General features: G+C 43.0%; 1 protein-coding gene across 3 annotated transcripts in view; it reads left to right on the forward strand.

Annotated features, from left to right (window-relative positions):
- The window catches only part of RPTOR (regulatory associated protein of MTOR complex 1), a 496,675-nt gene that overhangs the window by 349,622 nt on the left and 133,761 nt on the right, over positions 1-13,292 (forward strand). For all 3 annotated transcript variants that reach the window (XM_033960074.1, XM_033960072.1, XM_033960073.1), the window contains exons 13-16: positions 247-357; positions 8,176-8,250; positions 9,292-9,357; positions 10,375-10,566. In XM_033960074.1, coding sequence (XP_033815965.1) covers positions 247-357; positions 8,176-8,250; positions 9,292-9,357; positions 10,375-10,566 — 444 coding nt within the window. The remainder of the gene's footprint in view (positions 1-246; positions 358-8,175; positions 8,251-9,291; positions 9,358-10,374; positions 10,567-13,292) is intronic.

Below are 13,292 nucleotides of genomic sequence, written 5' to 3' on the forward strand. Positions count from 1 at the left end.
GGGGTGCTAAACTCAGTGGAAATGACCTCTCCCTGGACAAAGTGAAAGAGTTTGTTCAATATTGGGGGCCCTCGAGCACCCACAGAACTACATTCATACAAACTAGAATACTTTTCTGGTTAGTGGCAAAGCCAGGATTCTGAGGGCCCACGTTCCGATTTCTTTATTCGGCAACCTGGGCCTAGTGAGCTGTCGAGGAGATGCATTGCATATGTACTCACTCTGCTTCTGCTTCTTCCTACACAGGCACTGTCTGTTGGTATTTTTCCCTACGTGCTGAAACTGCTGCAGAGCTCTGCTCGTGAGTTGAGGCCACTGCTGGTCTTCATCTGGGCCAAGATCTTAGCAGTAGACAGTGTGAGTGCCGCTCCGAGCTTTCATTCTGCATCACATACTCAGGTCCCAGGTGTTTTGTGTTTTAGTGCAGAGTATAAAATATTGAAACTTTTTCCCATTGACTTTTTATTTCCAGTTGTTGGATGATTGAAGGGAGGACTCAGTGCGCCTGAGTCAGCCAAGCCTCAGTGTTAAGTCATTGTGGAAGTACTCTTTAGAGTTTGAACAGTACAAAAAGTACAAGGTAAAATGAGCAGTGCAGAAATATTGACCCCCACCATCCAATTTTGATAGTGACCCAACTGGACTTTCACCTTGCTTCCATTAGTTTTCAGTGGCTCTACATGAGAAGCTGCTGTGTATGATGCAACTCATGTCTATGTGAAATAAACAGGAAAACACCGCAATGCAGAGGAGCAAATTTTCAGCAAAGTAGCTAAAGGTGCAAAGCAGAATCTGCACAGCTTCTGCTGAAACTTAAGCATTGCAAGAGGGAGAGCAGTGGGGAAGAGAGCGAGGAAAGCATGCAATCTACACAGCTGTAGGTCTGTAGGAGGGGAAGGAGTGAGAGAAAACCAGCCAAGTACAGAATCTGCACAGCTACAGCAGAGTAGCAAAGGGCAGTGGGATAGAGAGCCAAGAAAGGGACAGGAGGGGAAGGAGTGAGAGAAAACCAGCCAAGTACAAAATCCGCACAGCTACAGCAGAGTAGCAAAGGGCAGTGGGATAGAGAGCCAAGAAAGTGACAGGAGGGGAAGGAGTGAGAGAAAACCAGCCAAGTACAGAATCCGCACAGCTACAGCAGAGTAGCAAAGGGCAGTTGGATAGAGAGCCAAGAAAGGGACAGGAGGGGAAGGAGTGGGAGAGAGCCAGCAATATTTATATTAGAACTGATTTCAGTAGAAATGTAAGCCTTTTTAGTACTGGGGGTATTTGCATGCCTTTAAAGACATAGCCATGTGTTACTCCCCCCACCCCCAGTTCTGAAAGCTCTCTAGTCATTAGTTTTCATCTCTGGAAACAGTTTTTGCAGGGGTGAAGAATAAGGTTTTATTTCCCAAAAGTAGGGTGCAGAATGAAGTTATTTTTAGTTACTAGCTGAACATAGATCCACCAGTTCATCAGATTTTGTTTTCTCTCTGATGCAGTAGAATAAGGCAGAAACTTTGCAAAATGGATGCTGTCTACCAAAATCTCAGTCATTTGAAGGCAGCAGTCACTACTGGCTTCCATTTCTCCATGTTCTGAGTAAATCCCATGAAAGAACCTCATGAGACACTCCTCAGATTTTAGCAGCTTTGTTCAGTTATCTTTGGAAAGAGGGAAGGATACCATTCCAAGGTTACAAGTAGCTTGTAAAGCAATTGCAGATGTGTCTTCCATGGCAGCTGTTCTGGTCTTGCTGTGGTAAATTATGAAATAAGTCTGTTTTATGCGAGTGAATGAGGATTAGTAGGCTAAAGGAGCCAAAGTTACCTCACTGAAAGCCCAGAATAGCTGAGTTTTAGCATGAGGAAGTGGCTTGAGACGGCATGCTTGTGTATTGTACTGGGCCTGAAGGTTCTTGGTCTTTGTCCTGGCCTCGAGCCTAAAAGAAGCCACTTCTGCGGAGTTTACTTTCCTAGCTCTGACTTTCTCCTGTGCTTTACTCTATCTTCTGACATCTCTGTTCTCTATATTTACCTCTTTTTTTAAAAAAATTAAAAAGTAATGTATTTCTTCAACATGTAAGATTATCACATCCATATGAGGCAAGTGTGTGTGTGTAGAGGGGAATGATTGCCTATATGCTAAAATTTGGTCCACTTGTATTTTTGTGTTGTGACCCTAATATGTCACACCTAATGTGACATGCTCACAGAGAGACTGGGAACTGCCAGCCAAACTAAGCCCTTCCATCAAATTACCCCTCAAAGCCTCTAGAAACATAGAAACATAGAAGATGACGGCAGAAAAGGGCCACAGCCCATCAAGTCTGCCCACTCCAACAACCCTACCCCCCCTTGAATTTACCCCCCTAGAGATCCCACATGTGTATCCCATTTCCTTTTAAAATCCTTCACGCTGCTGGCCTGAATCACCTGAGGTGGAAGTTCATTCCAACGATCGACCACCCTTTCGGTGAAGAAGAACTTCCTGGTGTCGCCATGAAATTTCCCACCCCTGATTTTCAGCGGATGGCCTCTTGTGGCAGAGGGGCCTTTAAAAAAGAAGATATCATCCTCCACCTCAATACGGCCGGTGATATATTTAAACGTCTCTATCATGTCTCCTCTCTCTCTACGTTCTTCAAGTGAATATAGCTGCAATTTATTCAGCCTTTCTTCATACGGGAGGTCTAGTATGCATCCAACCCATTTTGTAATCTCCTGGAAATGTCCAGCCATCTTCTTATGTAATCCGCTTTGAACTGCAAGGTACAGGCGGAATAGAAGTCACTAATGTAATGTAATGTAATTTTGTCACCTTGTGTTTGGAGATTTTCATAGCTGGGAAACTGGAATCATATAGGAATCTTGACAGTTTTCTTCTAATGAACAGGAAATCATTCCTAAAATGTACAATAAGTCAGGAAAAGAACATGATGCAGAGCAATTGCACTATCAGGAGGAGGTCGACACATCTGGAGTGTTCAAAATGAAACTAGAGGACCATGTTACTTCTCCTGCTCCATACAAGTGTTGTTGGAGAAGACTGATCAGAAGCCCTGTCAAAACATCTACTCAATCTAGAACTGTCTTCCACACGCCTCAGGGTGTGTCTGCAGGTTTCCTAAGGACTAAGGCAGGACTTCCCAAACATTGTCCTCAAAGGCTGCCATTAGGTTTTTCTACACACAGGGCGTTTCAAACAACTCAATCTCATGCATAGCCTCAGTGAGAGTTTGGGGACACGTGCTGTAAGGAGCTTCATTGTATGGAGAGCTCTTCCCTACATTGCACTGGATGGCTGCATTAACCTGGGATCAGAAATTACAATGCAGCAGAACTCCATCCTCCTTAAAACAAAAGTCTTTCTGGCTAGCCCTAATGACAAAATTATGAGAACATCAATCATGAATACCCAATATCCAAAAACATAAAAATACTCGGTATCACTCTAGATACACATCTAACCATGACTGACCACACAAACTCACTAGTGAAAAAATGTTTCTTCACGCTATGAAAACTAAGGACCATTAAAAAATACTTTGACCCAACATCCTTCAGGTTGCTGGTGCAGGCGCTGATCCTATCCATTCTTGACTACTGCAACATCATCTACCTGGGTATCCCACAAAAAACAGTAAAAAAACTGAGATTAATACAAAACACCGCCGTTCGCCTAATCTTTGGACTAAGAAAAAATGACCACATTAGCCCCTACTATAAAAAACTGCATTGGCTACCAATAGAAGCGCGAATACTATTCAAATTTGCTTGCACCTGTTTCAAACAAGTCTGGGGACTAGCACCTTCATACCTACAAACTCACTTCATCCTACACAACCCCACCCGAACAACCAGAAACAAAAACATCTTTACATACCCAAAGACCACAGGCTGCAGATACAAATCATTCCTGGATAGAACCTTTAAGTTCCAAGCGAACAGACAGCAAGTTTGGCTGAAAAACTACATAAATGAACCCAATCTGACTTACAGTGCATTCCAAAAATCAATTAAAACCGCCCTATTCACCAAATTCATTGACTAAAACTGTCCTCTCCCTCACTAGGATTTCCCCCCTCTGTAAACGCCTTTTATTTCTCTCAAGAAGCTCCTTTCATGTATTCATGTATTCCTTACCCATAGAACTCCAATTAGTATGTAAGCTTTCCATTTAGACTTATTGTATTGTATTTAGACTTAGTGTATTGTATTAAGACTTTTGTTATTCGCTGAATGTGCAGCCTTCTTTCAATGTAAACCGCCTAGAAGTCGCCTGACTATGGCGGTATAGAAAAATAAAGTTATTATTATTAAGGTTTCAGAAAGGACTTGACATAGAAACATGACGGCACATAAAGGCCAAATGGTCCATCTGCAGCATCCACTATCTCCTCTTCTCCCTAAGAGATCCCACATGCCTGCCCCATGCTTTTTTTAATTCAAACATAGTGTCCACCATCTCTACTGGGAGACTATTCCATGCATCTACCACCCTTTCTATGAAAATGTATTTCCTTAGATAACTCCTGTTAACTTCATCCCATGTTCTTTCAGTTGAAAGAGACTCACCTCATGCGTATTTATACCACATAGGCATTTAAACATCTCTATCATCTTCCTCCAAAGTATTGTGGCAGGGAAAAGTCAGAAACCCTTAAAACCCCTAGGTTTCAGTCTGCAAGCCCTGAAACCAGTCATGTGGCTGAGAATAAATCCAAGAGCAGTGATAATCAAGGACAGCAAAAGGCCCTAAGAATTAAATATATTCCTAGTCCAAAGGCTTATTTGCCCTTGTATAACAAAAGTCCTGTGACTAAGAATCCAGTCCCACATTCCACATCTCCCACACCAGGTAAAGACAAGAGAGGGGGTGGAGTAGAACAGACAAGAACAAAGAAAACCCAGGAGCCAATCAAAGCCTCAGTTTAAGCAGGTGATGAAGGGAGAGCCTCCACCACAGCAGGCAGATGAAACCAGAACGCGCCATTCCTTTGAAGTAGCAAAGCAATTACAGATGCCCAACTATCACAGCCACTAAAGAGAGAGAGAGAGAGAGGGGCTGAGAAAAGGAACCCGGCTAAAGAACCCAGCCAAGCAGCTAAGTCTCTCCAGGGTATAGAACTAATACCACATGAGCAAGAGATAGAAATGCTTTCTCTGGCTGGGGAAAGTGGGAATGAGCCATGGTTAGATGAAAGTATGGAGTTTGTGGAATGTATTTCTGTTCAGTTGGTGACAAAGCCAGAGGTTCAGACTTAATGTATGAGTGGTTTCAGTAAGAATGTAAAGCCAAAGTGGGAGTAAGGCTGACGCATTGTCACGGTATTAGAAGAACTCTCAGTGAGGAAGGGATTACTTAACCTAGTGCTTTATTTAAACCTTATTACCAGAGTTTGGGAGGGGATACCATCCAAGGGAGGAATGCCCCTACCTCACGGAGTTAGAGATAGAGCTCGGTGAATGACTCTTTCTAACAGTAAATAAGATGAGAATAATTTAGCCTGAGAATGCCTTGTAGATTTGCACAGTGGTCAGTTAACCCAGGAGGAATAAAAGGGAGATGAAGACACTTATAAACCAGGCCAAGCTAAAGCCAAGCTGCAACCCTGAGCTGTGCAGTACAGTCTATTTAAACAAGGACTGACAAAACCCAGTGACAGAGAATACAGAACTTGGGAGGGCCTGTGTTTTGCTATTTGAAATCCCCAAAGGAAGAAATTATTTGGGGCTTAATTTGAACTGCTATGCTGAAGAAGCAGCATGTGAGATTAGACTGTGGGATACTATTATTTATGGCAATGATGTTGCACTAAGTTTGGGGTGCAAATGAAGACACCCGCATGAACTCTTTTTGGTGTTTTGAAGTTTGTGGAATAAACAAGAAAGTTCACACTTATTTTTATTTATTTTTTTTTTTTTTTGCAAGACCATATTTTATTTTGAATTTGCAATCCTATTTGGTTATTCCAATTCCGCTCAGCTGATGCAATATGAGGGCTAAGGACAAGCCACTCATTTCCTTTACACCCCGCCTGTCCCCATATGCCTTATGATGACCACCAACCATCTTAGTAGCCCTTGGACAGACTCCATCCTATTTATATCTTTTTGAAGATGCGGTCTCCAGAATTGTATACAATATTCTAAATGAGGTCTCACCAGAGTCTTATACAGTGGCGTGAATAACTCCTTTTTCCTACTGGCCATACCTCTTCCTATGCACTCAACCATCTTTCTAGTTTTCACTGTCACTTTTTCAACCTGTTTGACCACCTTAAGATCATCACACCCAAATCCCGCTCCTCTTTTATGCACAAAAGTTCTTTACCCCCTAACCTGTAACATTCCTTCGTGCCCAAATGCATGACTTTGCATTTCTTAGCATTAAATCTTAGCTGCTGAAGTTCAGACAATTCCTCAAGCTTCACTAGGTCTTTCCTCATGTTTCCACACTATCATGGGTGTGTACTCTATTGTAAAATTTGGTATGAGAGGCATTCAATAATTTATCTTCCTCAGTAGGAAAAAAGAGTTTTCAAAAAAGTTTAGTTTTATTTTTCAATATAGTCCTCTGATAGCTCCATACACTTCATCCATTTTTCTTGCAATGACTTAAATTCTTTGAAAACAATTTTTCTGTTTGACCTTCAAACCAGGATCACAGATTCTTTGGCATCTTCATGACTTGAAAACTGCAGTCCATGGAGAGATTTCTTCAAAACTCAGAACAGGAAATAATCCGAGGGAGTCCATTCAGGACAGTAGGGTGGATGGTTCAGCTGCTGAAACCCACATTCTCAGATGGCAGCCTGTGTTTGTCGTAACATGTCCACCAGCGCATTGTGAAGAAGCAGCACACCTGCAGTGAGTTTTTCTTGTCTTTTCTCCTTGATTGACTCCCGCAAAGCGATCACTGTATTGGCGTAACTCTTCCCAGTTATGGTTGTGTTGTGTGGCATGAACTCCAGAAGCAAAAATCCATTATCTCAGAAGACAGTTGCCATGACTTGGCCTGCAGATTTATCTGTCTTAAACTTTTTTGAGGTGGGGGATGACTTGTGCTTCTACTGCATTGAGTCCATTTTGGACTCAGGATCTCTTTGGTAGACTCAAGTCTCATTTCCAGTCAACCAAATGATGAAAAAATTTCACTTGGTCTTCATAGAGCATCTGCAAGTTCTCCTGACAGCACTTAAGCCTCCTAGCCTTCTGACATAGCGTCAGCATTCTTGGAATCTTGCACTAACCTCGGACATGCCCAAATTGTACCTACCAAGATGACCGTTTCTTCAGCTATTTGGGAAACCTTAATTTGTCTATCTGACAAAATTAAATCCCCGACTTTCTTGCACATTTCAGAGGAAGTTGCTTCCACGGGCCATCCAGTGTGAGGGTCATCTTCAATGGACTCTCTGCCCCACTTAAATTGCTTGCTCCAAAATTTTACTTTGTAGGATGATGGGGCAGACTTGCCATAAACTGCAGTCATACATTCATGGATCTCCTTTGGTTTTTTCCCTTTTTTGTGAGAAATATCACTGAATAGTGCTCCAAATCTAGCAGTTTCTTACTTGATTTGCACAAGGATTTTTCCTGACATCCTGACTCTTGGAATGTTAGACTCGCACTGAGCTGCAACTGTGCATGAATAATCTTCATGTCACAACATGTACAGACTTGTTTCAACACTCTTGCTATTCTGTCATACTCAGGTAGATAAATTATTGAACGCCTTTTATATCATCTGCAAAGAGGCAAATCTTACCTGTTAGCCTTTCAGCAATATTGCTTACAAAAATGTTAAAGAAGAGAGATGGTTACTTCCAGCATAGCATTGATGACCTCAATGATTTTCAGTTACCTTTCTGTTTGAAGTGGTATTTCATTACATGAAATATTAGTGGAACAGGCTGCTTCGACAGTGGCCAAATGTGTATCTGACCCTCAGAACCAACAGTCCTCTAGAAATGAAATAAGCAGGTGCACCACTACCTGCCAAGGGTCCAAGGGAAGAAAAGAAATCAGTAAACCATGTGACAGGGAGTGAGGGCCTCAGAGCTCCCCAACAGTGGTATGTAAGATTCCTGTGGTCTCTGTTTACACTGAACATAAGAAAAGCTTTTATCTAAAGATAAAGGGATGTTTCCTGACCCTCTGTCTTCTCTGCTCTGCTTTCATTTTCCAGTCTTGTCAAGCAGACCTGGTGAAGGACAACGGACATAAATATTTCCTCTCCGTTCTAGCAGATCCCTACATGCCAGTAAGAACAAAACTCATGGTTTTCTTCTTTTATGTGAAGGGGTGGTGTTCTGTGTAATGTTTTTGTGTTTCAAACTGACACAGTTTCTCACCAACCTTGAGAAACGTACTGCGTTTGGCACCCTAAGGTGTGCAGGGTCCTGTTTACCATCCAGTAATCTCTTCTTTGAGGCTGAGCATGATCTCTTTCAAGGAATAAGACTCCTATGCATGAACTGCCACATCGAATTCAACCTTGGAAGCCAGTATGGTATCTTGTAACTGTGTATGTGAGCATTTTGTGATATAAAATTTCCACTGAAACAATAGCCTGCCAAAAATAAACAGTTGAGAACTTGATTTAGCCAGTTTCTTGCCTTTATCACCTTGTGTTATGTCTGTGGCAGAAGTAAGGCCCTTTCTGTATGTTTAGTGTTTGAGGTTGCACCATCCATTCTATCCAAGGTCACACCAGGGCTGTACCCAGCCCTCTACCAGGAACAACAGTATAATCCGACAAGAGGCAGATTGGAGGCCGCATCAGCATCTGAACTGCCTAGTGCCCACCCATGTTAACCGCAAGCCTGGCTATATCACTAGGTCAGATCCCTTTCAGCAGTCTGTATGTTTTCTGTGCCAAAAGGCACTCTCATGGTCTCATGTGGACGCTTAATTTATGGATATTTACTTGTCAAACTCATGCCTGATTTGAGCTGATGGTGATATCACACACTTTTAGCTGAAGAGGTCCTTTGATACTCAGTAAAGACTTCAAAAGAATAGCCATACTGGGTCAGACCAATGGTCCATCTAGCCTAGTATCCAGTTTCCAGCAGTGTCTAATCCAGGTCATAAGACTGATTGTGCTATTTCTCTATCCTTAACGCCTAGGAGGCTGTATTTGAATGAGGTTAAGTCATGTGGGCACTGGAACTTATCAGCAAATGATCCCAAATGTATGGCGAGGTCAGGGGCGATGCTGCACAGCACTTAATCAGCAAATTTTCCTAGGGTCTCAATTGACTTGAGGATTCCTTTCAATATGATTGTCTATTTTTTGTAGGCTGAACATCGGACAATGACTGCCTTCATTCTGGCTGTGATTGTGAACAGCTACAACACAGGGCAGGTGAGTGACCATCCTCTAGAGCAGTGGTTCCCAAACCCTGTCCTGGGGGACCCCCAGCCAGTCGGGTTTTCAAGATATCCCTAATGAATATGCATGAGAGAGATTTGCATATAATGGAAGTGACAGGTATGCAAATCTCTCTCATGCATATTCATTAGGGATATCTTGAAAACCTGACTGGCTGGGGGTCCCCCTGGACAGGTTTGGGAACCACTGCTCTAGACCCTCATCTCAGCTTCCCCAATCTAGTAACCTGGATCTTGACTTTTCTCCTCTTCATTTGCTGTGTTAGAAATTCAGATTCTGTTGTTAATTCTCTTCACCAAAGAGCTTACAGGCTGTACCTAAGGCAGAGGAAGACAGCATGAGTTGTCCAAGGTCCCTGGTTCTCAGCCCACCTCTTCCTACACAAGATCTCAGGCTCTTCTTTTTGGACTTCTTTAAACTGCGTGCTCAGTAAAGCTGTACAAACAGCGGCAAACGTTAAAATGAGCTTTCCAGTTATTTATATTAATTTTAGTATTTATATCCCACTTATAGCCTAAGTGGTTCACATTAAGGTACTCACGTATTTTTCCCTGTCTGTCCCGGTGGGCTCACACTATCTAATGTACCTGGGGCAATTGGGGATTAAGTGACTTGCCCAGGGATTTGAACCCTCAACTTCGGGGTGATGAGGCTGTAGCTCTAACCACTGCGCCACACACTCCCACTTACTTAGTGATAAGACCATACCAGTGCTACATGGTCAGAAGTCACGATCTGTGTGAGGAGCAAGGACTTCAGGCAACACAGGGACACAATTTGGAGGATAATGTTCAGGGAGAAATGCTGAAATCGGTAAAAAGGGGTGTACTGGCATAGAGGTGTGGAAGCTTTTCCTTAACACCAACTTATGCTGTGCCTAGCATTTGCCAGTGTTCAGTGTCCATTTCATAAACAGCAATGGACTAAGCTAGAATACCAAATGGGTAGCTGGTAGTATATTTAACCTCTTCCCTCCTTGTTGAATTGTAGGAAGCCTGTCTTCAAGGGAACTTGATTGCCATCTGCCTGGAGCAGCTGAATGACCCTCACCCTCTCCTGCGCCAGTGGGTGGCTATTTGCTTGGGACGTATTTGGCAGAACTTTGATTCCGCTCGGTGGTGTGGTGTGAGAGACAGTGCACATGAAAAGCTATATAGCCTGCTCTCTGATCCCATCCCAGAGGTAAAGTTGTAGAGAAGAAATGCCATTAGTCCCATGAACACTGGCCGGCTGCTGTGGACCTGCCTCACTATCTCAAGAGATTTATAAGATCTGGCATGGCTAGTTACTCTTTCAAATAGTATTAGGATTAGGCAGGGGCACTGCATGGAGACAAGAAAGAATTGTGAATGTGGTCATGTACTCTTTTCTTCGGGGTTGGACTAAACCTATTTTTTCGTATCGGGGTAAGTGGGAGGTAGATTTAGGGTTTCAGATGTCGGAGAGTCAGTGGGACATAATATGTTCTGAAATACGTAAAGCGTCTGTGTGTGTGTTGGTTCAGGAGAATGCATATAAAATTGTCTCTCGTTGGTATTATACTCCTGCTCGTTTACATGTTATGTTTCCTACTGTACCCGATATTTGTTGGCGCTGTGGGGAGGGGGGAGGGACCTTTTTTCATGTTTGGTGGGTTAGACCTTATTGGGTTATGATTACTGGATGTTTGACTGCTTGGTTGGGAGAGTTGGTTTTGCTTACTCCACAGACTTGTTTATTGGGTCTTTCTAATTTGAGGGATGTCTGGTGGCGTAGAAAACTCCTTCGTTTGGGTCTCTCTGCAGCCAAATGTTTGTTAGCCTCTTATTGGAAAAAGCCAGTGGTGCCTACCGCAGGGGACTGGAAGGATAGGGTGGGGTCCTTATTGCATATGGAATGTGTAACTGCTAAACAACATGGATATTTTGATATGCATCACAGAGATTGGGATTTGATTTGTGGCAAGCTTCGGGGTTGAGTATTGGTGGATTTTTGAGAGGGGAGGGAGGGGGGTATTGGATGTTTTCTTTTGTAGGGGAGGAACTAGTGGATGGGTAGGGGTTGGAGGGAGGGGGGTGCGGATTGGGGAGGTTTGGTTATTGTATTGTTGAAGGGGGAGGTTTATGTTGGGGATATTTTGTTATTTGTTGGGAAGGAATTTTTGGAGGGCTATTCTCAAAACTGTAACACTTCCCCCCTCTTAGGCCTCTCACCTTCCCCCTTTACACCTAACTCTTTAATCTCTCCACTGTAGTTCCTCTCTCATCCATCTTCCTGTAAACCGTGCCGAGCTCCGCATTCGTGGAGATGGTGCGGTATATAAACCCAAGGTTTAGTTTAGTTTAGTATATTGTGGGTGATGGACCATATATTTGGATTGTGCTTTTTTGTAATCTGTTTGTTGGTCCTGAATGGGAGGTTTGTTGATTTTGTTCCATTTTTTTCAATAAAAATTTATTGATACAAAAAAAAAAAAAAGAATTGTGAATGTGGCAGGGCCAATAGGACTTGAGGTAAGAAAAGACCATTAACAATGATTAGCCACTCTTTAGTAGTTGAGTTTGCCTCAGGGAACAGATCTCCTCATTAGGATCTTTGGCCACTCTCAGAGACAGGATTCTGGGCTTGATGAATCCTCAGTCTGACCTAGTATGGCACAGCTTAGTGACTTCTAGGCAGTGAACTGAACTAGTGACAGTGTCTCAGAGCTGCATAGCCTACTGCTAAATTGAGGTCCACATCATTAACACAAATAATGGCAGAAAAAGGCCAAATGATTTATTAGGATTTCGTTTACTGCTTTTTGAAGAAATTCATACAAGGCAATGTACAGCAAGAAAACCGAACACAGAGAATGGGCAATTTTAGCAAAGAGAGTAATCAAATAACAGTAGACATGATGGTATAGTTCACTACTTGCAATGTCAACACAATACACATGTCGGCATTGTCTAGCCGGCTGAGGCGCTTCCACTTGGAGTAGATGAGCTTACAGATTCCCAGCTGCAGCCTAATAAAATTCTCTTGCACCTCCAATAGCCTTCGCAAGACCCCTCCCACCATTGGGCACCACATCTCTTCCGAAAGTGCTGTCCTCCTCGGACATTACCCACCTCTAATTCCTTCAAGACCCTTTCATGTCTTATTACTCAGTCACCAAAACAAGTGAACATCTCGCCTCCTTGTATTTAGTAAGATTTATTGGATGCTGGGTTTTAACCATGGTTACTCCACGCAGATACTCCACTACTTCCTTGAACGCCTGATGATGTCATTACTACTGCTGTCAGTGGTATTAGGGGGGGCATTTAATGATCTGTTTCTTGTTGGCCACTCCAAACCAGTCCAGACACTGACACTTGGTTATGCATGCCTACCAGTAGGTGGAGACTGTTTTATTAGAGTTGAGCTTAGATCGTGTCAGTCAGGTGGGTTCTGGAAGTAATACAAGTTTAGCCCTAGAGTTTGACTATCCTCCATCAGACCTGATCCTCGAGTCTCCCTGTCATTCCCAATGGAAGGCAGAGTCGATCAGGGACACATGCCATCTGCTGTCCTTATGGGTGGTGGTGTCTGTTCCTCAGGAAGAGCATGATCTCAGCAGCTGTTTCATTTATTTTGTGATTCCCTAAAAGGAGGGCAGCTTTAGTCCTATCTTGGACCTCAGAGTCGACAGCACCTTGAAAGTGCTCAGTTTTTGAATGGGAGACATGGTGGTCTGGAGCAGAGAGTTTCTTCTTTCAATCTCACAGAAGCCTATCTACACATTCAAATTCGCAAGGCACATCAGAAGATTCTTCATTATGCTGTCTTAGAACAACACTTTCAATTTTGTACTCTTCCATTTGGTTTGGCCAGGACTCCACAAACTTTTTTCATGGTTATGGTGGTAGTGGCAGCCTTGGCGCAAGGAAGGAATTCTAGTACAT

This window comes from Geotrypetes seraphini, chromosome 10 (genome assembly GCF_902459505.1).
Source record: "Geotrypetes seraphini chromosome 10, aGeoSer1.1, whole genome shotgun sequence".
NCBI classification, from domain to species: domain Eukaryota; kingdom Metazoa; phylum Chordata; class Amphibia; order Gymnophiona; family Dermophiidae; genus Geotrypetes; species Geotrypetes seraphini.